Source organism: Myotis davidii, unplaced genomic scaffold (genome assembly GCF_000327345.1).
Source record: "Myotis davidii unplaced genomic scaffold, ASM32734v1 scaffold573, whole genome shotgun sequence".
NCBI classification, from domain to species: Eukaryota; Metazoa; Chordata; class Mammalia; order Chiroptera; family Vespertilionidae; genus Myotis; species Myotis davidii.
Genome location: NW_006285997.1, coordinates 4,180,065 through 4,203,991, shown reverse-complemented (window position 1 = coordinate 4,203,991; position 23,927 = coordinate 4,180,065). Strand labels below are relative to the sequence as shown.

Here is a 23,927-nt window from a genome sequence, read left to right as displayed (position 1 = left end):
GAAAAAGAAAAAGCCAACTCTACTCACTCCTGCCAATTCTATCCTAAGTAGACTTGGCCTTGTAAAGCTAACACACCCGAACATTTTTTTTTTTCTTTCAGGTCCCTGTGGGCCGGTGCCTGACATTTGTGTTCAAAATGACATATTACTCAACTGGCTAAACGTTTGAATGCTGTCTATCTTTTGGCTATAACAACATTGATATTCCAACTATGAAACAGATGAAGAATCAGAGGGAGATAGCTATTTTCTGAAAGGGGTGTAATGAAGTTATTATTTTAAATGATAAGGCAAATGCAGTCATTTTGATAAGAATTTTTTTTAAGTCAACCCATCTCTGTGGCTAACCAGTGTTAGAAACAGTAATAACTGTGCTAGAGGTGACTTTTATTAGCTTATTGTGGGAGGTCCTGGACAAGGCCCCATTAAGCTGATTTCATGGGTATTTGTGCCTCCGGCCACATGGATTTGGAATTCCTTTGGGCATTTGTTTTAAAGAAGGAAAGGAACAGATGAATGGTAACTCCCTTATTCCTCAGCGTCCCTTGTGTTGGGGGAGAGCTACCAAGTTGTTGGAGGGAACACAGAGTGTGCCACATGCTCTTTGGAGGCCCCAGGAGGTGTGAGATGGTCCCTAACCAAAGTCCGTCATTCCTGCAGGTGATGGCGCTCGCAGACGCCGTGGAGGAAAACCAAGCCAGTGTGTTCCAGGCGTTTAGCAGGCTGCGCAGCGCCACGCACCTGCTGCTTCTGCTGGTCAGGCTGTGGCAGAAGCTCAGCGTTGACCAGGTGGCCATCCTGGAGGCGGCGTTCCTGCCTCTGCAGCATGACACTCAGGAACTGGTAAGGCCCACGCATCTGCCACTGTGACAGCCACTGTGACAGAAAAGCTGGTGGCTGCAGGGAGCTGTCACAGGGCTATCATGTTTTATAAGGTATTAGATGATGGCTTGGGTTGTGTGTGTGTGTGTTTAACCCCATCCTGTTTTCCTTTTCTTTAAATCATTATAAAAATGTCAAATAAAAGCCTTTTTCCCCCTAGAGCTATTTTAAAAATGGGTATATAGTCCATTTTTATGTGGTACCCAGTCTATTTTTTAAAAATCATTTTTATTGACTTTTAGAGAGAGAGGGAGAGGGAGAGAGATAATCATTGATCTGCTGCCTCCTGCACTCTCCCTCATGGGGAGCGAGCCTGCAACCCCCAGGCATGTGCTCTGACCGGGAATCAACCCGGTAACCTCTCAGTGCGTGGGACGGCCCCGACCAACTGAGCCACACCGGCCAGGGCAGTCAATCTTCTTTGTGTTCTGCAAGCACCAAGAAGCCAGGAAACAGTCGTTTGACTGCCTGGGTGGTGCAGCGAACCTTCAGATTGGCTCATCTAAACGGCTCAGCCATTTTAATTTGCTCCACGTACTTAAATTTAGTGTCACTTCAAGGGTTAGAGGCAGCTGAGATAGCTGTGCAAAATGACAGGAATATTTCATTACATGTATATCGTTTTTTATGTATTGTTTGTAAACTCTTTTACCCTTAATCCTTTGAATGGACAGTTTAGAATGAAAGGGGGGAAATGGGGATTTGTATTGCGAGTTTTGGGTAGAGGATCATTTTTATTTTTTAAAATATATTTTAAAAATAATTTCAGAGAGGAAGAGAAAGGGGGAGAGGGAGAGAGAGAGAGAGAGAGAGAGAGAGAGAGAGAGAGAGAGAGAGAGAAACACCCCCTACTGGGAAGTGAGTCTGCAACCCAGACCTCTGCCCTGACCAGGAATCGAACCGTGACCTCCTGGTTCATAGGTTGAGGCTCCACCAGTGAGTTACCCTGCCAGGTGGTAGAGGATCATTTAAATAATAACTTCCCAGATCCCTTGAATTGTAGAGGTATCTACGACCACCAGCTGCCATTTGGGGGGAACTTTTGGCATGCTTTTATTAAAAATATATTTTTAAAATAATTTCAGAGAGGAAGGGAGAGGGAGAGAGAGACAGAAACATAAATGATGAGAGAGAAACATCGATCAGCTGCCTCCTGCACACCTCTCACTGGGGATTGAGCCCCCACCAGGGCATGTGCCCTGACCAGGAATTGAACCTGTGACTCTTGGTTCATAGGTCAATGCTCAACTCCCTTCCTCTCTGTCTAAAAAATCAATAGAAAGATTAAAAAGAACCCCACAAGCTGTGGTTCAAATGAAAAGCCTTGCAGGGCTGTCAGGATCCCTGCTCCATCAGTCCAGATGCAGCATGCCTTCCCCGTACTTGAGTCTCGTTCATTGTGGGACCACGAGAATGCTGAGCTCACGGGGCCGCAGAGAGGAGGAGAGTCCACGCATTGTAGGCATGTCTTCCTTTCTCACGCATGCTTCACTGTCCCATCAACTTCACTTACAACCCAAGTTCCAAGATAAAATTATTTAGAATTTCAAGATGGCGACAACAAGCATTAAAGCAAGTGCGGGCCCTTCTGAGCAGGGCGCCCCATGTGACTCCACAGCTCACAGGCTCCTGAAGCAGGGTTAGACCCGAAGGAAGAACTTCCTAGAAATAAATGTTCTCAAATGTAGGAATTGCATCCCAAGAGAGAGTGTGGGATTGGGATCTTTAAAAACAGTCTCATTTTGCTGGGAGGCTGTAAGCACATTCATCCCTGGGGGCAGGCGCATGGACTGAGCATCCTCTCACCGCCCTTCCACCTGCCCGCCTGCATTCCCTGCTCTCCTACCTCCCGAAACACATGGGCAAATTCTTCCAACTCTCTCCTGAATTTGGTGGGATTAGAAGGTGTGTACACTCATTATGTCTATTGAAGTCATTAATGAGACAGGACATTCGATAAAAACATAACTTGGAGAAGAATGAATCAAAACAGACATTTTAATACTGCTTGTTATGCTCTTCATCTTTAATTAGGTTGTGGTATTCACACTGGACTTGCGCTGCGGAGACAGCTTATATATCTTGAGTAAAAAGGAATCCTTTTTCATTCTCGAAGACGTATGCCTGCAGTATGCGGTTTCGACATGCTAGTTCACAATCCCCCACATTATGCCTCTAGACCTCACAAATAAATGTTATGTGATGGGTATCCCGCTGAGATGTGAAAATGAAATATGCAAGCCTGAAATAACTTGGAGGAGGGCGCGGCGGGAAGAAAGGAGGCTCTGACCAGAATGTTGAAAATGTAGCCCATATTGAAGTTATTATGGTACCACAGAAATCTGAATGTAATTTAGACGGTTTGGTTGAGGGTGGATGGCAGAGTGCATGTGGGAGGGGGAGCCTCAGACATGTGGACATTGTTTTCAGCGTAGCCTCCGCTCAAGGTCAGATGTCCCCAGAAGTACTGAGAGGCCGCGGCAAGTGCTCGGAAAGCGCCACATCCTGGTTGGTTGTATTTATTTAGGCGGCACGTGTCACAAGGCAGGCTAACTGTTGTAGTCCGTTCTGGAATATCTTCTTAATGACATTAGGTTCACAAAGCAAAAATATTTAGAACTTGCCGTTGCTAATGACAGCAATGTTCTTTGCACTATACGCAGTGGTTCTCAACCTTCTGGCCCTTTAAATACAGTACCTCATGTTGTGACCCCCAGCCATAAAATTATTTTCGTTGCTACTTCATAACTGCAATGTTGCTACTGTTATGAATTGTAATGTAAATATCTGATATGCAGGATGGTCTTAGGCGATCCCTGTGAAGGGATCATTTGACCCCCAAAGGGGTCGCGACCCACAGGTTGAGAACCGCTGCACTATAATATCAGTATTTTTTTAAGTACCATCTCACTTGGAACAGAGCGCATCATTGTTTCTTTGATTTGTCTCTTTAGTAATACTTCTCCATTTTTGCCGCTTAGTACTATTTTGGGGGCAAATAACTGTTGGTATTGCAGATATTGTACGTGATTTTTGTAAAGGTGCTGGAAGTCTCTATGCCAGGTGTGTTTGGTAGGGATCCTCTCTCTCACTTTAAGGAAAACATTGAATGTCCTATTGGGTGTCTCTAAAAAGAACTCTTAACCTCATTTTCATAGTGGACTTGATAATATGGTGTTGTCCCTACCGTCTTCCATGATGAAGGAGAAGGGTTGCCTAAAATAGCATCCTATCAGAGTACCTGACCGGGCAACTCTGAAACGGGTTGTTGTCTTACTTTCCAGGTTGGGGACAGAGCATATTTCCGAGTATTTGAGTTCTCTGTGCAGGATGAAAACCTGCGTCCCTGACTCTCTGTCCTCAGAGGTTCTGCAAAGACACTGTCTCTGCTTATACCAGTGAGCGTGTGTGACCGGTTTGAGTCTGAGACAGTCTATAATTGTGTATTATCCACAGCCCCTCCCATGATGCGGGACAGAAGCTCATGCTGGAAAAGGATACATACCTCAGTCATTTATTCCTTCAGTGAATAATTATTCAGCACCTGCTGTTTCAGGCCGTGTTCGAGGCACCTCGCATGCCTCAGGACACAAAACATCCCACCTTCTGTGGGTGGCTCCTCCTGGCCCTGCCTGCTCTCTGCGCAGACCTGCTTCTCAGTTTCCTGGTCAGCAGCTCAGATGACTAAGATTCCTGGACATGCAGTCCAGTGGATGGCAAGAGAGCAAGGAGTGTGGTATTTCCTAATGGGCTGTCTCAGAGTGTTGGTCCGAATGTCATTTGTGCTCCATGTGTCCCTGGAGGATTCTCTAAGACAAGAGCAACAGGGCACTGGTTAGGGCACCCGATTACGGATAGGCCGAGGGTTGGAAGGAATAGTGACACATTACAAAGCATTTTCCTGACTTTGCCTTTTTTCCAAAGTTCACGGAACACCTTCAGCAGATATCTTCTACTCTTTGAAGAAGAAATGCTATATGGTGTTCCCAAGGGTTTAATAGTTACCTTCTCTGATATTGAACTTTAAAATCCCCTGGGGAAGTTTAGATGGAGATTTGAACCCTCAGCCTACCTTTTTGATTGATTATTCCTTTTGCAAGCTGAGAGGGAAAGGGAAACTTATTTTTAACCCGTTCAGCATGGTTCGTGTGAAGAAACAGATGTTTACACTAGGAAATCCTATTGTGTGGAGGGACTTATCAAGGCTCACTTACAGGGTTCAGAAGACGTGCATGTCACCGGTCAGGTCTGATTGAGGGCCATTGTGCCTCCCGTCTGGGCGGGGTGAGGACAGAGCTGCCTGATCAGTACTGTTATTAATGGCCTCTTCTTACCAGGCGAACAGAAGGAGGAAGTCTGGTGTCGGCCTGACGCCCGCCTGTCCTGAGTGCTAGCGCAGCATTGCAGTGACAGCTGTCGGCGGGACACAGGGCAGAAAGTAAATATTTTGGTGATTCCCATGCTCGTAGCCAGCAAGATAAACATGAAAGAACTAGTTTTACCTTCAGAACGGCCACACTCTGCATCGTCGCTGCTTAGATGCAACTCTTTTGCTTCCCCACAGTTTATATAACACATCTCGGAGCCTTCCTGCCCACTCGCTTGCTATTTTAAAATGGAAATAGTTGAAATACCTCAGAATTGGGAGCCAGGTGGAATACAGTGTACAAGCGCTGATGTGAAATTTCTGTAAACTTTGCTCGTGTGTATCAGTATAGACACATGTACTATTCTTTATGCATTTAGGAGGAAAGAGCCTGAATAAGTGAAAAAGGCGTTGATTAATGGGAGCCTCCCTCTCCCGTAGGCCAGCTCAGTTCCTTTTTGAAATAAGGTGTGTTTTACATATTAATAACTAAGTAAGTAAACCTACACAACCGCCTCCCCCTCACACTGCTTCCCAGTTGGATTCCTGGCTAGTAGTTCCATTTCCTTAAAATGCCTCTAAACAACCTAGTTTGAGTCTTCTAATGACGAAGAGGTGATTTTGACATTGGGGGGCCTTGCGTTCTTTAGGAACGCGCCCCTGGGTACTGGTGCCTTGCTGCTCTGAGCCCAGTGCTCGCTGCCTGCACAGCAGAACCACCCGTGTGGCGTCGCCAGTCCCTGGGCCCTGTTATTCCATGTGCAAATGCTTCTGTGAGACCCCCCTGGCTTGTGTCCCTCTGTCAGGCTTTCTGGGTGGCATTTGAATTAGCCTTTCTGCCCACGTGGCTTCGTTGCTTCATTGGCCTGCCCTGCAGTCTCTGCGAGGCTCCACCCACTGTTTCCCGTGGCACCTGTGCCTGTCCCCCTGTGGCTCTCTGACCTGGTCTAGCTGGGACCCCGGTGCCAGGCGGCCAGCATTTCCAGCCCCTGGGCGCCACCATATCTTCTTCCTGAAACTCAATGTCTGGGGCTCCCCAGCTTCCCCGCTTGGTTCTGGGCGAGCTGGCTTTCCAGGGCACACGCTTTTGCCATTAGCGGGCAAATAGTGCAGTTTTCTTCACCTGAAGTAGTGTCCCCAGTTTACCCGCTGGCCGCCCTCTTTAAGGGGCAGGTCAGTTTCATGTCCTCCCTGCTACTCTGTGCCCTTCACTCGCAGGTGTGACGTAGCCGCGCTCCGGGTGTGTACCCTGCAGGCGTCCACGTGCTTCTTGTACTCTAATAAACGTAGGGCTGGATTCGTCTACCTCCCCCAGAGTGAAGGCTTAAATCAGGCATAGTCAGATATAAGTATGTGGGGATTGCATTTTATCATGATATTTTCATAACATTTCATACAATTACAGATTCTCCTTCAATAACGTGTAGTTTTTTAAAAACCATTTTTTAAAAGGAAGCATTCTACTTTCACTTTGCATCCCCCCACCCCCGTTTTTTTTTTTTCAAGCGACCTCAAATAGTTTGGGTTCTGTATGAGCAAAGCCGGAGCTCTCCTGCACCGATGACACACCTATTTGTACGTGTGTTCATTTACACCCTGGAATCCAGTGAGAAAGACAAACGTTCTCAGTCCTACCAGTGACGGATACATCTGCCGGGCTGACCAACCGCCCCTGAAGGATGGATGAACAGGTTACTCTGACAGTTTCCCCGTGGAGGAGAGCGCTAAGGGGCTGGCCTGGCTCTCGGCCAGAGCAGCCTCGATTGCCTGCCGTGTTAGCCTGTGATTGGAATTTTTATCTTTAGATGCAATCAGCAGGGTGAGTAATCCTGGGAGGACACATGTTTACATTGTCCTCTAGGTAAGGGCATCCAGGGATTAGGCACAGAGATTCCAGTAAACACCCGGGGGTCTGCACGTGCACAGACTTGTTTGGAAAATTCAAGGCATAATTAGGGGTGCCGCCTTCAACACTCCCCTAGGTCTCCCCTAATTCGGAATTCCAATAAACAAGGCAGGTAGCCTTCCACACACTTCCCTTTTCTCAGAATGTCCTCCTGACAACTTTCCAGCCAAGTATCTTGTGCTCCCCAACATACTAGTATATCAAAGTGAAAACAGCTGTTAGGTACACCTCACCTGTATTGATTTAGCCAAATTTGCTAACAGTGCCGACAGTAGTGAACCAGACATGCCCACCAATTCCTGATCCAGTCTTTCCAGACAGGCCTCCAGGAAACATGGGCCATAAAGCTAGCCCAGCACTTGGCTCTGGTCAACTAAAGTTAATGCACTCAGAGCGGTTAGTCAGCCCCTCCTGGTGTGCAGTGTTCATGTTTGTAACTCTGAGGTGCCGAACGCAGCCTACATGCCGATAGTTGGCAATGCCAGGGGAGGCCCATCACCTGAGTAGAATGTAGTCAGGCTGAGGTTCAAACGTGAGCAAATCCTTCCTCAGGTCTGCGTCCTTAGAGAACTCGCTGAGCACTGGTTCTGCTGGGAAGAGAAGTGAGAATGGCCATTCAGATTCGATCTCAGCTTGCCTTTTGCTTTATATTCCTTCTGAGCCAGTACACAAGTGAGAAAACAGGAAGAACATGAGATTAGGAAAGTGAGTGGAGCCCTGGCCAGTGTGGCTCAGTTGGTTGGAGCGTGGTCCTTTCCCGTCAGGGCACATACCAAGGTTGTGGGTTCAATCCCTGGTTAGGGCATGTGTGAGAGGCGACTGATGGATGTTTCTCACATTCATGTTCTCTCTCTCTCTTTTCCTCTCTCTAAAAAATCAATACAAATTTAGGGAACAACAACAACAACAACAACAAAGAAAGCTAGTGAATGAGCTCTCCAGCGCCTTTCTCATGAAGGCCTGCCTGCCTGGAGTCTGCCGGGAACAGTGTGTGGGGGGTGAGGGACTGGCCAGTTCAGGGGCCTCAGAACCAGAGCTCCCCACACGTCAGGCTGAGAGCAGCGCCGCGTGGGCACCGAGGAGCCGTTACACGGGGAATTCCTTCCTACATTTCAGGTGTATCGTTCACTGTATTTTTTACTGCACAATCTGGCCTCCATTAGGTAGCTATGGCTTACTACCAAAGGTGACTGAAACACCATAAACTGGAATGAGCCATAAATGTATATATGGAATAGGGTTTTTCTTCAATAAGACATATCCAAATTCTATTTCTTACCCAAAGCAACTGAAAATTACACTGTCTGTTTGGTCTCAATGAAGTAGACCACATACTGAGCCTCCCTTGGTGCCTTCGCCATCATTTTCAGATTCAGGGTTTTGATGTTTGGTTATCTTTGTCATCTGTAAGCACAAAATCCTCCTGCTACTACCACAGTAAGGTCAGAGGTGCTAGCCCATCCTTGAAAAAGTAGCACTCCCCGTGTGGCCTCCTGCCTCCTCGGGAGCCCTGTCCCAGGTGGGCCGGTGTGGTGAGGATCTTGAGACTCTTGTGAGGACGAATTGTGCAGAGAGTGCTGATGTGATGCTGGGCATGTGAGTCATCCACGAAGTCGTGGCTATCACTGTGTTACTGCTGTATTTCAGCACTGAGATGCCATCGATTGTAAGTCACAGGTTTATGGACCACGTCATGTTGTGTTTTGTTTTAAAACCGAACGTGCTCTCTCACTAAGATCGGGCTTCGTGATAATTCAGGTAATCCACTCTGTGATCCCCTGCCTGAAGCAGGGAGGTCAGAAAGGGAGTCCCGGTCAAGTGCAAAACATACCCTTAAAAAGACAGGATCAGAGTGCGTTGGTTTGAAGCAACCCGTGCTTTCCGCTCGTGTGGCCGCTAAACTCCGTCTGCCAGAGGCTGGAGGTGGATAAAATGCCATGAAGGTCCTTCTCACCCCAAGGTTCTAGATTTCCGCATAGTTTTCCCATTTCATCAGGTAATTATGCTACATGTTTGATCAGTGAGTTATCACATTGCATTTTTTTAATATTTATTGATTTTTTACAGAGAGGAAGGGAGAGAGATAGAGAGTTAGAAACATCGATGAGAGAGAAACATCGATCAGCTGCCTCCTGCACATCCCCTACTGGGGATGTGCCCGCAACCCAGGTACATGCCCTTGACCGGAATCGAACCCGGGACCCTTCAGTCCACAGGCCGATGCTCTATCCACTGAGCCAGACCGGTTTCGGCAATCACATTGCATTTTTATTGTAATGAAACTCTTATTTCAAAGCCTCTTTTTTTGTCTGGTCAACATTCCTTTTCATCATCATATTTGAGGTGATGTAGCAATCCGGGCCCTCCAAGTAATTACCCTGCATCTTAGTAGCAGTCTTTCTGAAGTGTTGGCATCGTGCCTCATGTGAAAGACATATCCATGCCAAACACCTAAACACGACATGGTTTTCACTTGGTCTGCGAGTTGGCAATAAATAAGGAAATTCTCTACTAACTAAATGCCATATCTACTTAAATCATCTAATATGATTTTGAAAACAGTAGCTTGCTTAGATGAATAGTCTATAAAGTAGTAGCAACTGTTTTAATGCCGAAATGACCACAGAGCACACAGATGTTAAATTATATACAAAGGATCTTTCCTTTTTATACGCCATAGGGCTTTCTCAATGGCTCTGAAATCAACTTGAAAATATGTCCTCTCCTGCCCTGGCTGGTGTGGCTCAGTTGGTGGGGTGTTGTCTGTGTACCCAAAGGTTGCTGGTTCGATTTCCCATTAGGGCACATGCCTGGGTTTCTAACTTGATCCCGGTAGGGAGTGTGCAGGAGGCAGCCCATCTATGCTCTGCTCTCACATCGATGTTTCTCTTTCTCTGTCCCTCTTTCTTCCTCTCTCTCTAAAAATCAATAAAATCAATAAAACATTTTTTTCAAAGAAAATATGTCCTCTCTAGTGACATCCAGATTACTCTTCTGCCTTAATTTACTTCTTCCCATTGTTATTGAAATACAAATTCAATTTTAGATATCGTTGAGTTTAGATTTTGATAATTGTATAGAGATATCTTTGTAGTAACTAGTGGCTTATTATTCTCTGATGGTTTGGATAGGAAGCTGTTTTCACAGTCTTTATGACTCTTGAAAGGATTTTCAAGATCAGCCTAAAATAATTAATTTGTTTCTTAACTTGCCCAGTGGCATCTGTAATGGGTCACTAGAGTAAAAACGTCCTGATTCTGGCAAGCAGTGGGACATTCACGAGTGGGCATATTTGGTCTGCATGTGGGTCTAAAGCACTAACTGCGTAAGCCTCGAGTGAGATGCGTGGTGAGTGTGGGAAGGGCCTGGGGTTTAATCATCTGTTGGTTCATCGTGAAACAAGAGTGTGCGGGGCGGTGCCCAGAGAGCAGAGGTGACCAGAGGCGACCAGAGGCCGGGCTGGCAGGAGAAGTCCCAGCACGCAGGAGGGACCGCTGTGTCTCCCTGCAGGTCCATCCCCAGCCTGGTATCTCGGGGTCAGTCTGGGGCTCTCTAGTTAGCTGTGTACATTTAAAAAAATATTTTTATTGATTTCAGAGAGGAAGGAAGAAGAAGAGAGAGAAACATCAATGATGGGAGAGAATCATTGATTAGCTGCCTCCTGCATGCCCCCCCCCCCCCCCCCACGGGGAGTGAGCCCTGGACAGGATGTGCCCGCAACCAACGTACATACCCTTGACCGGAATCGAACCTGGGACCCTTCAGTCCACAGGCCGAAGCTCTATCCACTGAGCCAAACCAGCCAGGGCAGCTGTGTACATTTTTAAGTGCCTGAAATTGGCTCTCATTCAAAGGCCAGTGGTTAGGATAGAGAGAAAAGTCGAAGCCATGTTTGCATAAGGAAGAGCTGGAGGAACTGGGATGTTTTCTCTGGAAGAGAGGGCACCGACTGGCTGTCCTCACATGCAGGGCGCTGCCATGTAGCAGAGGGGCGAGCCCTATTCGCATGGCTCTGGAGGGGAGAATGAGGGCCGATGGGGCAGATCTGGGCTCAGCACAGGAATAGCGTTTTGCTGGTTATACATGTCCCTGAAAGTAGTGAACTGCCTTCCATGATTCTGGATGGTGAAGACGGCCACGCCTGGGCAGATTGTGTAAGGGATCCTGGTAAAGTCCCACAAAGCTGGACGAATGTCTTCAAAGTCCTCCCAGCTGGTTCCGTATCTCACCAGCTCTCCAGCAAACATGCTTCTTGAGCCCTCTGTTTGCTAAGCACAGTGCTGGGGTGCGGAGAACCGCAGACCTGTCATGGGGAAGACGGGCGGGGGGGTGCTGCGGGGGAGCTGGGCTTGTAAGGTCTCGGCCACGAGAAGGGCCCACGAAGGCAGTGCCTGAAAGTAGGCATTGCCAGGTAAAGAGCAGAGACAGGGCATTGCTGCGGGAGAGCCGGGCACGTGCCGAGGCCTGGGTGACAGTGCAGACGCAGGTGGATAGGAAGAGAATGAGATGGAGCAGGAGCTGGAGGAGTAGTTGAGCGTCGACCTATGAACCCAGAGGTCATGGTTCAATTCCCAGTCAGGGCACATGCTCAGGTTCAGGCTCGATCCCCAGCAGGGGGAATGCAGGAGGCAGCCAATCAGTGATTCTCTCTCATCAATGATGTTTCTCTCTCTCGCCCCCTCTCCCTTCCTCTCTGAAATCAATAAAAATATATTAAAAAAGCAAAAAAATCTGACCTTTTGGATTTTGGAGCTGAAGTTGAGGAGTAACCTAATCTGATTTTCCTGTTTGCAGGTGGCTCAGCGGGTGAGGGTAAGGGTGAGGATGAGGATGCAGATGGAGTGGTGCCCCCAGGGAACTCCCGGGCTCCTTTCTGAGTCTCAGGCTCTCACCTCCTCTGCGTTATTCTGTGAGAACACGTTCTCCGCTGTCTTCCGTGATCATTTCACTGAGGTTGTCAGGCCCACGGGACTAGTCTCTGGGGACAAATGGGTCATGTTGGCACTAGTTCCCAGATTGCACTCGTGCCTCCCTGTTGGGCTGCTCGGGACCTCCAGAGCCCATTCAGTCTCCCTGGGCCCCGTGATGCCCAGCGGGAGCTGGGATCTGACCCCCTGCTCCTTGTGTTGCCTGAGGCCGGTATCTTCTGCGCAGGCGCTGCCGGTGCTGGCACCCCACCGTGACTCGCTGAGGTCGCTGCCCAGCACCCAGGTTCCAGGGCGGCAGCCTTCACCACGCAGAGGTGTGTCCTTGCCCAGGTCTGTCCTGCAGCACAGCCACACGGTGCCCAGCGACAGTGGCGTCCATGGCCATGTCCTTTCTTTGTGCCGCTTTTTGTCACCTGGGCAGTGACGTGGGACTGAATAGGTTTGTGTCTCACAAAAGCCCCCGCATTGAAATAAGTTCCTGTGGTTTCTGCCTGCAGCCCCGAGGCTGCGGGACCAAGAGCTGAGAGAGGCACCAGGGTTTTCCCTCGTCTCGTTTCCCCCAAGATGCCCACAGGTCCCAGTCCCTGACCGCTTCCTGGCCCTTCCGCAGAGGGTGGGCAGCTCACCCTCCAGGTCATCCGACCTGCCCAGCACAAGGCTTGCCCACCTCACTTCACCCCCAGCCCTTCGGGGGCGGGGGGAGGGGTGCAGGCTGTCGGTGTCCTCAGCTGTCGAAGAGGCTGAGGCCAAGAGGGACTTGGTGACCTGCTCAGGGCCACACAGCATGCGGAGCTGAGTCCAGCACCAGACCCGTCTGGACTATTCCAGACACCAGCCATCTTACAGCCCAGTTCCCAGTGAAGTGCCTGCTTTGCTCATGTCTCATCTCCGCTTACACTCGAAATTGGCTTTTGCCTCCAGGGCTGGGAGGAAACGGTGGATGCGGCGGTTTCCCACCTCCTGAAGACCTGCCTCTCCAGGAGCTCCAAGGAGCAGGCTCTGAGCCTGAGCAGCCAGCTGAGCAAGCCCAGGGACACCAGCCGCCTGAAGAAGCACATCACCTTGCTCTGCGATCGCCTGGCCAAAGGCGGCCGCCTCTGCCTGAGCACCGACGCGGCGGCCCCGCCCGCCATGGTCATGCCAGGTGAGCGCTGCGCCAGGCCCGGTCACAGGGCTGTGTCTGTGGTCATGCTTGGGCTCCACATTTCACAGTAAGCGATGATGGAAGATGGCTTTCTCGTGTTCCCTCAGCTATCCCAGGGTAACCACTTGGTGGGAGACGTTTCTAGAATGGTATGTGTCTTTTCCCTCTGCTTTTAAACATGATCCATGCTGTTATGGATCTAACCAATAAAAAGTGGATTAGAGGATAAAACTAAATGTGATTTTGCGATACCGTATTTCTTAGATGAAACTAGCATAATGCAAGCCTCTGATGTTATCCAGATGAGGTCTGTCCTTCTGCTGTTTGCTTGGGTTGTGGTCAGCAGGATCAGGGGGTGCGGCACCAGAGGGCTCTCCCCTGTGTGGCCTTGGGCACCCAGGCCCCTCTTCCCTCCCACAGCCAGAGGGTCCCTTGGAGGCAGCAGCCCCACCCACCCCCTCTTCCCTCTTCTGTGAGCCTCTCTTAGGCCACACAGGAAGGAGCAGGAAGTCAATGAATGTATTAAAGGCAGCAGCTGCAGCTGCTCTTTCCTCCGGAAGCAAGGACCATAGTATGGGAAGCGGTGGTTTTCTCTTCTTCCTTCCCCCACCCATGCTGCTGCGCTTCCGGCTGCTGCCTTTCCCCTCCATCAGCATTTCTCGAAGGGAGAAGGAAGGCCAGCAAAAACTCAAAAAGATACGCATGGGGACAGCGGAGCATAATCCAATACGTACAGCCTGCAGTGTCTGGTCCTTCCTCCATGCCCCACTGCATATGTGACCCTGAGTGTGTGAGCTAACTTTCCAGAATCTTCGTTTCTTCGTTTGGAAGGTGGATAAAATAATCCCTCCTTCGTTGCCAGGGCCTCGGGGGTTTGTAAAGCACCCAGTACAGTGCTTGGAACAGAGACACACAAAATCCAAGCGGTAATGCTCCCCATTGTTAGAGACAGATGGATAACTCGGTCTCGGAATCTGGCGTGGGGCTGGGAATAGCTGGCTTGGGGCCATGGGGCACTATATCTGATGGTTTTAAACCGTCTTACCTTAATCCAGTGGTTCTCAACCTGTGGGTCGCGACCCCTTTGGCGGTCGAACGACCCTTTCACAGGGGTCGCCTAAGACCATCCTGCATATCAGATATTTACATTACAATTCATAACAGTAGCAGCATTACAGTTATGAAGTAGCAACGAAAATAATTTTATGGTTGGGTCACAACATGAGGAACTATATTTGAAGGGCCAGAAGGTTGAGAACCTCTGCCTTAATCACTCACAGAGAGAACCTACCTTTTATGCCAAACGAGTGTTTCAGAATAGAAGTGCCTCCTACGCAGAAGCAGTTGGAATAGTTTGTCTTCGTTTAGATCCTCTTCATCTTGTTAGCATCCTCCAGACTGGTCCTTCGGCCTCTACTCGTCCATCTTCTGTCCACTGTTGCAGGATTCTTTTTTCTAATAAATAAATATTTAGGCCCAATGAGATAGAAAATGAGAAGTACTCACTGTCACTGGCACTCTGATGGGGCCTCCCTCCTTCTTGTCAGTTGGGAAAGCAAGGAGGCCGGAGGGAGGAGGACTCTGTAAAGGAGAAGACGGACCCAGAGAAGGCAATTGGCCCCTGCGTGGCTGAGCATCTGCCTTCTCTTCCCCACGTTCCCATCAGGGCTGCTTTGGGAACGGCCACTAGGAGTCTCCTGGTGGTGCTGCCAGCAAAGGCCTGGACACCTGCTGGGAGTCAGGCCCCCTTAGTCACTTCATGATGGCACTTCAACTCGAGGACTGAGCCCTTGACGCAAAATGTTAACTGTATGGGAGGAAGGGGCAACGAAAGGAGGGAGAGAAGGAAGGAAAGGAGAAATGAAAGAAGGTTGAAAATATACTGTTCACAAGCCAGGCATCTGTAGCCAGGTCTGCGCCTCCATGCAGGCCCAGCCGCGTCCAGGGAGAGGTGGAGGCTGCTGCACCTGTGCCTCTGTCGGGCTCGTGGCCGCTGGCTCTCACTTGCCAATGACCCCTCCGGAGCTAATCAGGGGAGTGGATTTTACCAGTTCAGTCAGCGCTCTTGGTCAAGGACAAACTCCATCGTGCCTAAGCCTTCCCACCAGAACTCCAAGTTCTCACACACTCATTTCTGTGCTTTGCACATTTTTGAGGTAGAAGAAACACGTAGAATTATTGCTGTTTTACAAATAGAAGACGGAGTTGGAAAAAGCTAAATTTCTTGCCCAGAGTTCCATGCTTACCGAAGGGTTATGTCTAGAATCCAAACCTCCGAGCCCACTGGGCTTCCCTCCGGACCACACAGACCGCAACAGTGCAAATGCACTGCTCGCCCCGCTTCCTCCTGCATGGACTGTGCTCCGTCTGCCTCTTTCCCCTTAAATTGGTGGAGCAGTGTGGGAGGAAGTGGGCAGAATAGTTTCACGCCGTTTCTTTTCTTTGCTATGAGGAATATATTAAAAATATATCTTTGTTTTGTGCTTAATGTTTATTATCTCCATGGGTGACATGATGCTATTATCACAGAGATAGCAGGCAATACTGGGAATTATTTCTGCTTCCAGTCAGTAATTGTGCAATTTGCAATGCCAGTTTAGCTTCAGAGTATGTGAAGGTAACGTGGTGTTCTAGAAAGGAGTGGATCACTGGACATAGGCGTGTGTACAAGTATTTTTCCCAGACCTGATCCTTTGTCAATGGCTGGGCAGGAACTCAGGAATCATCTTGGTTCACCTTCTTGCTTAACAGTGGAGGTAGCCGAGGCCAGGAAGATGGAGTGACCTCATGGTAGGAAAGGCCAGAGTGTGTGTCACAAAGACAAAACAGATTCCCTAGCCTATACCATGTGCCACAGTACATTTCAGATGAAGAAGAGATCCTATATAATAAAAGCCTAATATGCAAATTGACTGAACGGTAGAGTGACGGGCTGCTATGACAGGTACTGATCACCAGGGGGCAGACGCTCAACACAGGAGCTGCCCCCAGCCCGCAGGCCCCGACTGATGGTGGCAGGAGCAGGGCTGGTGAGCGGGTGGCGCTAGGCCAGCCAAGGCAGGTGCCAGCAGGAGCCCCCCCCCCCCCCGATCGCCCTGCTGGTTGCCCCACAGATTAGCCTTGATCGCTGGCCAGGCCTAGGAACCCTACCCATGCATGAATTTTGTGCACCAGGCCTCTACTTTAAATATGAAACAATGAAATCACAAAAACATAGAGGAGGTGGAGGTGGCTACATGGATACAAGGTGACAAGCCATTCTTCGTCTGCCCGAAGCATGTAAATAAGGCTTGTGCTGTGGGATTATCCTGGTGGCAGAGTTTCAGGGGGTGTCTGAGTGTCTTCCTATTCCGTCTTCTCCATTATTGTGTGTTTTCCTACCAACAACGTCTGTAACTTATAAAAAGGGACCAGGATAGAAAGTACCAATAAGGAAGCAACTATAATTATATCAGAAATGGCGGTAAGGGAAAAGCAAGGACCAATGTTATACATCAGGACAGTGAATGGCTTTCTACTCCCCACAGGAAGTATTCAAGGGCAATGACCGTGTGTCTATGGGGCTTGTTTGCATTTCGGTTCTGATGAATGGATAACCAAGTCCCTCCCAGGACGCTGCATCAATGTGCGCAGCTGGTTTATGGGTTCTGCCTCCTTTCCATCTCCGTGCCGCCTCTGACAGGAGGCCGAGTCCTGCGAGCATGGCTCTCTGAGTGATTTTCCGCCTTCCACGAGCGCGCTCATAATGGTCAATCTGGTGAGCACTCGGCTGCAGCCTGCTTGGCTGCTCTGCGAGTTTTACGATGCCACCGCCTCCCTCTGAGGGTCTTCTCCCTCCTGGGCTTCTTCGCTGCTGGAAACTGCTCCTGTGCCCTCAGACCTGTCTTTCCAGGCTGCTTGGTGGCTTCCTTCCTTTTCCGTCTCCAGACTATTGGTCTGACTTCATGCTCTCCGGACAATCTTGTCACACTGCCACCTGAACTCCATGTTCTTCCGGGTTTGTATCTTTCTGGCTGGCCTCTCCTCCAGGTCTCACATGTCTCCCTCGATACCCTGCAGGCCCCTCCGATTCCATCTGCCTGAGTGAGACTCATCGCCTCTGTGTGCCGGGTCTCAGTGCCTGGTGTTGCCCAGTGCCCAGGCCAGGGACCTCGAGACAACTGGACCCTCTGTTTCCTTTCTCCCTAGTCAGTCAGTCACCAGCACCTGACGAAGGCACCTCCCACATGTGCCCCTTCCCCTGCGCCCACTGCCCTTACTTGCTAACACCCCATTTCCTATTCAGGTCATTAAAACCACCTACCAGATTCTCCTTGTATTAAGATTCCTCCTCTATTTTTAGTACCACCATAAAAAACAACTTATCAATGTTCATAGCAGAATTATAGCTAAAAAGTGGGAAAATCCCAATATTGGTCAACTCACAGATGGATAAATACATGTGGAAGAGCCTGCTGGGGCTGCGTAACACAGGACCAGGCTGGGCGGCTTAAGCAACAGATCAATTTTTTCACTGTTCTGGAGGCTGGCACTTCAGGGTTAAGGTGCTGGCAGGTTTGGTTTCTCCTGAGGCCTTCCTGCTTGGCTTTCAGATGGCCGCCTCCCCTGGGTCCTCACACGGCCTTTCCTCTGTGTGAGCACATCCTAGTGTCCCTTCTTCTCTTTACAAGGACGCTGGTCCTTTTGGATTAGGGCCCCACCCTATGACCTCATTTAACCTTATTTTCGGCTTTAATGGCCCTCTCTCCAAATAGGGTCGCATTGGGGCTTCGGGCTTCAACCTATGAATTTTTGGGAGGGCACAATTCAGTTCATAACACCCAGATGGGAGGTAGTGCATGGAGCGCCGGGTACGTATTACATTCTTCTTTATGGCCTCAGCTCCCCACTTAGCTAGCTGTTGACCACCATATATTTTTAAAACTTTTTATTTTGAAATAGTATAAAATATCTATAATAATTTAATTATGGACTCCCAGGAAGATGCAGAAATATTACATAGAATCCCTTGTACCCTTCCTCCAGTTTTCCCCAAAGGTGACATTTGACATAACTGCAGTACAGTATCAAAATGGGAAATTGACATTGGTCTGCCTTATATTTTTAGAATGAATTAGTGGAGCTTTTATTAAAGAGGATGCGTCTTCAAGTAGGTATAAGTTTTAGACTTTCAGAAAGGAGAGTGGCAGATATTATAGATACAGGCAAGGAGATATGGGCCCGTAAGTAAACTGGTTAAATTTCAAATTTGAAGTTCAGGTGGCTGGATCAGGAAGCACTAGTTCATCTAGAAACTTGGGAGCTGCATAGAAGAGATTGAGAGATGAGCATGTAGTGGGAGCAGTTGTAGGCTCCTAAGCTGTAAGTGACTTATAAAACGCAGTGTTTGAGAAATACCAAGCTCATGGTGTGTGCAAGTGGGACGGGAGTGTGAAGATGAGGGAAGAACACAGATATTCCATCAAGCTTGTTGGTTGCCGTTGGTGGAAATGATTAAGTTGGCTGAGTGAGTTTTGTGTGTTATGGATAATGTGCTTCATTTATAATACAATGAGCTTGAGATGATGAAGGCACATCCAAGAAGAGACAGGTGTTGACAGCTGTATCTGAGGAATTTTAGCTCAAGGGAAAGATTGAAGCTAGAAAAGTAGATTTGGTATCTTCAGTTTACAGGTCATTATTTTGCAATTGGATGAGCCATCTGAGGAGAAAAGGCACTGGGAGGGGATCGTGGGATTTGGGACTTAGCTGCAGAGCCAGGAACCTGGGATGGGAAGTGGATTCTACAGGAGGAGTGAATTTCAAGGATTGCCCGGGAGAGGTGGTATCAATACTATCAAGGACAGTAAGAGGTAAAGGGAAGATCTTTTGGTAACTGGAAGGACCAATATAGGCAGACTGATAGAATAGGGATAGTCTGTTGTCAGGATTTTTATTTCTTTTCTTTTCTTTCTTTTAAAAAAAAGATAATGTAGAGATGTTTGAAGGTCAGAGGGTAGTGGCAAGATGAGAATATTCTAAACCCAACAGTGTTAAGTGGGAAACTTTGAGGAGGCAGAGGAATAATCTAGAACAGGGGTCCTCAAACTATGGCCCGCGGGCCACATGCGGCCCGCCGAAAACATTTATCCAGCCCGCTGGGTGTTTTTGCCGCTGCTGTGTGCATAGGAATTTGTTCATAGTTTTTTTTTTAAACTATAGTCCAGCTCTCCAACGGTCTGAGGGAGTGTGAGCTGGCCCCCTGTTTAAAAGTTTGAGGACCCCTGATCTAGAATATAGGTAAACTGAACAGATTTAGTATTTGAGAAGAGAAAAACATTGGAACCTGGGAATATTTAATGGAAAGTTTAATGCAATCCCTCCACAAGAATTTTGCCGAAGGAGGTTTATAACGATCTGTGAGAGACAAGAAGAGGCGAATGGGGAGGTGGTAAATTCAAGTTGGTTTGCAGTAGCCACTTTGGGAAGGACAGACTCAGCCATTGAGCAATTGTGCAGCTACTTATTATTTTTGGAGCCATAGTTTCTTAGCTTGAAATATTGAGATAACACCTCCTTGTTTTGAAACAACATACTCCTTCAAAAATCAAACTATGGTGTATGGGAAAGCATTCAGTAATTAACAGGATGCTGGTCTTATCCATTGTATTAGGGAGTTCATAATTGGCTGAATGGAGGGTTAGTGGGAGAATATTTGAATCCAGGATTAGACTTGATTTCACAGGAGAAGCAATTAGGAGCAACTCTAGGGGAAGGTCTACCATCAAAGACCTAATAGAATACCATTCTCCCTGTGTGTACTTAGCAAATACTTGTTGATAGACAAGCTGGCTGGTGACTAATTACAATGTGATGACCAAAGCCCGTTTCTTGGAAGTAGGGCTGTTAATACAGGAAGAGAATACCAGGGGAGTTTGAGGAATTTCCTTTCCTGCAGATGTTTAAACTAATGCGGATACTCAACAGTCTAAAGATAATTTGGGAAAAACCCTGCCTGAAAGCAGGGGAATAAATTAAATAACTTTTAAAGACATCATTATTTCTGTTTCTTTAGCCACGTCATACAGACGGATCTGTAAGATGCTCATTTTTTACCCTCACCCAGCCATACAGTGAGCTGTCCTTTCTTTGGACTACTCTCATGTGAAATATTGCAGTGGGAAGCCTAATTCTGTGTAATTTTTAGTTCCTTTAAAAGTTGCTGAGTTAGCCCAGAGAGGAGCATCCCTCGGTAAGGTATTATCTCTGGGGCTTTTTATTGTATAAAAAATAACTTTTCTCACATGCTATTGATATTCGGGCTGTTGATCTTCAAATATGAGGAAGAAAAGAAAAGGTCTTTTTTTCCGACAGCTGCTGGTTTGAAGGAATTTCTACAGTCACCTTAACTTGTACCTGTTTCTCTTCTGGTCTTCCTCCCTCCACTTCTACCCCCACCTCCACTTCTGCTGCCCCGGGGCCCTGTTGTAATAAACATGCCTCCTGCTTCCTTCCCTCCCTCCCACCTTACTCACAGTGCCTGTATCTCTCTAACAAATTCGGTCTCTGACAATAGAATTTTCTCTGCTTTCAGTGTAAATTCATGACTGTGATTAAAGTTGTGTTTATTGTTTTTGTTTTCCTTGAGATTTTAGGGTGCCCGGCTAAAGCATTTTTAGTGCATAAAAGCAGTTCATCTAACTACTTATGTGAGAGTGTCATTAAGATTTATTTTATATCACATTATTTTCATTAAAAAATTTAAAATCTATGCATAATGAGAATATCCATGGGAAGGTGGGGCAGACCTAACCATTTGGCCCATCTGTGCTGCTCAGTCATTTCTCATCGGCGCTGATGCACTTGGCCTAAAATAGGAACGCCCCTCTCCCTCTGGCCCTGCACAGCAGCAAGCAAGACGGTTCTTCCACTGAGCCATCCTGCCGAAGGAAGCCAGGGCCATGCTGCCGACCTTGTTTTTTGTTTTTGTTTTTACCTAAATGCTTTAATTGAATTTATTGGGGTGATATTGGTTAATAAACTTACATAGGTTTCAGGTGTATGATTCTATAATACATCATCTGTATGTTGTATTGTGTGTCCACCACCCCAAGTCAAGTCTCCTTCCATCACCATTTGCCCCCCATACCCTCTTTGTCCCCCCCACATGGTGATTACATACTGCCAACCTTTAAAAAATCTTTTCATACTAAAGTTTAAAAACCCCCACCATTTTTAGTGTGTTTATTCAAATGAACTGTTGGACTAGTCAGTCCCTTCTGATTTATGTATAAGATGGATAGTTCTTAAACAATTAAAAATGAAAATGAAAAACTGGTCTCTGGATTCTGGTAGCTCTCAGAGCATAGAAATATCTGATTCTAAAAAAGTAAAGCACCTTGCCCGGCTAGTGTGGCTCAGTGGTTGAGCATTGACCTAGGAACCAGGAGGTCAGGGTTTGATTCCCAGTAGGGGGCGTACAGGAGGCAGCTGGTCAGTGATTCTCTCTCCTCATTGATGTTTCTATCCCTCTCTGCCTCTCCCTTTATTGCTTTATGAAATCAATAAAAACATATTTAAAAAATAAAAAGTAAAACACAGTTGTAGTCCTCTGTGCTGTATGTTTCAACTCTGTATGCTTTTTGTAAATGTAGCTTTTTGTTAGTAAAATGTTTCTTACTCAAAAACAAATATTTTGGTTTTTAGATAGAATTTTTGTGTTTCCCTTAAGACTGCGTTTAGCGCCACAGGCCAGTGTCATGCGGAAAATGTTACCCAAAAGTAAAGTGACGTCCCCCGCCAGCTCTCAGAAGCCGTGATTTGTGCTCATGCCGATAGGATGGTTTTCATTAGCACAGGTGTTTGCATGTGGGTCGTGCTAGGATAATTTTGGCATTTGTTAAAAATAGGCTTGGAAATGACTGCAGCCGTGAAACAGGAAGCAAACACACCTACCGTGGATCCCTGGCAAGGGGGGCCAGGACCCAGCTCGCCAGCACCCTAGTGCTAGGCAAATGCGGTGGTAGATTTTAAGGGCTTAGGTGTAGAAGTCGGTGGGTTTTAGTGAAAAAATGAAGTTTGATGCAGCATACCATGTCATTGGGACCTTTAGCCAGTCTATGTGGCTGTGTACTTACTTCCACAAGTAAGTTACCCAATGTCACATTTTTATTTTTTAAGATATAAAAAAAAACTTTCCTTTTAAACTTAGATGAAATATCAGACCATTGTAATTTTCTAAACTTAACATGTTAACTCTTGGAAAATCATTTATAACTTATACAAGTTATTAATTTAGAAATTCAACACTTCATACATTATTTCTGTTGAAAAAGGCATCCTATACCAAGCCAGGATTGAGCCCCCAGGGGAAGTGGGTTGCGTGCTTCCTAAGTTCCAGGCACTGTTCTAGGTCCTAGGGGCAGAGTGGCAGACCAGATCAGCACAAATCACCCTCATGGCGCTGGCATTCCAGTAGGGGGAAGTCACAGGGCAACACAATTCAGAGAGTGACAATGCAATGTACACCAATAGATCAGGGTTAGGGGAAACAGTGCCAGTTAGAAACCATTTGTACCTGAGTTTTTGTCATGACTAAACCTCCTTCCTTGCCCCCTTTTTGTGAAATGGAAGAGTGGTATATTTTATGTTTTCAAAATATATATTTTTTTGATTTTTTACAAAGAAGAAGGGAGAGGGATAGAGAGTTAGAAACATCTATGAGAGAGAAACATCGATCAGCTGCCTCCTGCACACCTCCCACCGGGGATGTGCCCGCAGCCAAGGTACATGCCCTTGACCGGAATCGAACCTGGGACCCTTTAGTCCACAGGCCGACGCTCTATCCACTGAAACAAACCAGTTAGGGCGAGTGGTATATTTTATTATTTGAGACAGATTCCTTGTATGAGTAGGTAAATAATTCTATTTGGTTTTATAATACAGTTTAGTTTATTAATATTAATATTATTTGGACATTATAGTTTTCAAAGTATTCTGATGAAAGAATCCATCTCTAGTTTTGTTAAAAAAGCCCGAGTAACTTTTGAGTTTTCTTAATAAATTTGATGAATAGCGATCATTAAAACATTTATACCATGAAAACAATTTTCATATTATTTTCAGCATATCTTTATTTTGAGTTTATTCTGATTTATGTGCTATATCGTCAGTCATTATTGGATGCCGACTCTGTCTTACACTGTGAATCTCTGAGGACAGAGACATGGCATGCATTTTCACATCCCTGGAATCTAACGTAACTGTAAGGTGAAGATGCTTAACACCGCGTTGTGAAGTCGATTTGAAGTAACGCAAACATTGTCTTTTCCCTTTCCCAGCTTGTATCACTCAATTCTCTACTTCTTCGCTCCCCACCTTCCAACACACCCACTCCACCAAATGCCCTTCCACGAGCCCTTTTGCTCCACCTTGTGTAACCCTGTGGATTTCTACCCCAGATCCCTTGTCAGTTTCCAGCCCTGAGTAAACTTTTGGCTTTTTTGGGGTTCTACTCTGGAACTAGAAATTGTTGTTCAAATGAATCATAAAACTGATCCAACTGGTGCTTTTTCCTTTCATGCTGTGTGGCCTCACCTGGTCCTTCCTCTACTACTCAGAGTTTTATTTTCTTGTTTTTGATTGATTTCCTACCTCATTCCCAATGGTTAACTCTTGGGATTTTGCTCAAACTCCAGCCTCTTCTCCACCCTTTACCGCGCC

The 23,927-nt window shown here is 47.2% G+C and overlaps 1 protein-coding gene across 1 annotated transcript in view; it reads left to right on the top strand.

Moving 5' to 3' along the window:
- BBS9 (Bardet-Biedl syndrome 9) overlaps positions 1 to 23,927 on the top strand; it is a 313,602-nt gene that overhangs the window by 257,439 nt on the left and 32,236 nt on the right. The window contains exons 20-21 of the mRNA XM_015559690.1: positions 661 to 843; positions 13,004 to 13,226. Coding sequence (XP_015415176.1) covers positions 661 to 843; positions 13,004 to 13,226 — 406 coding nt within the window. The remainder of the gene's footprint in view (positions 1 to 660; positions 844 to 13,003; positions 13,227 to 23,927) is intronic.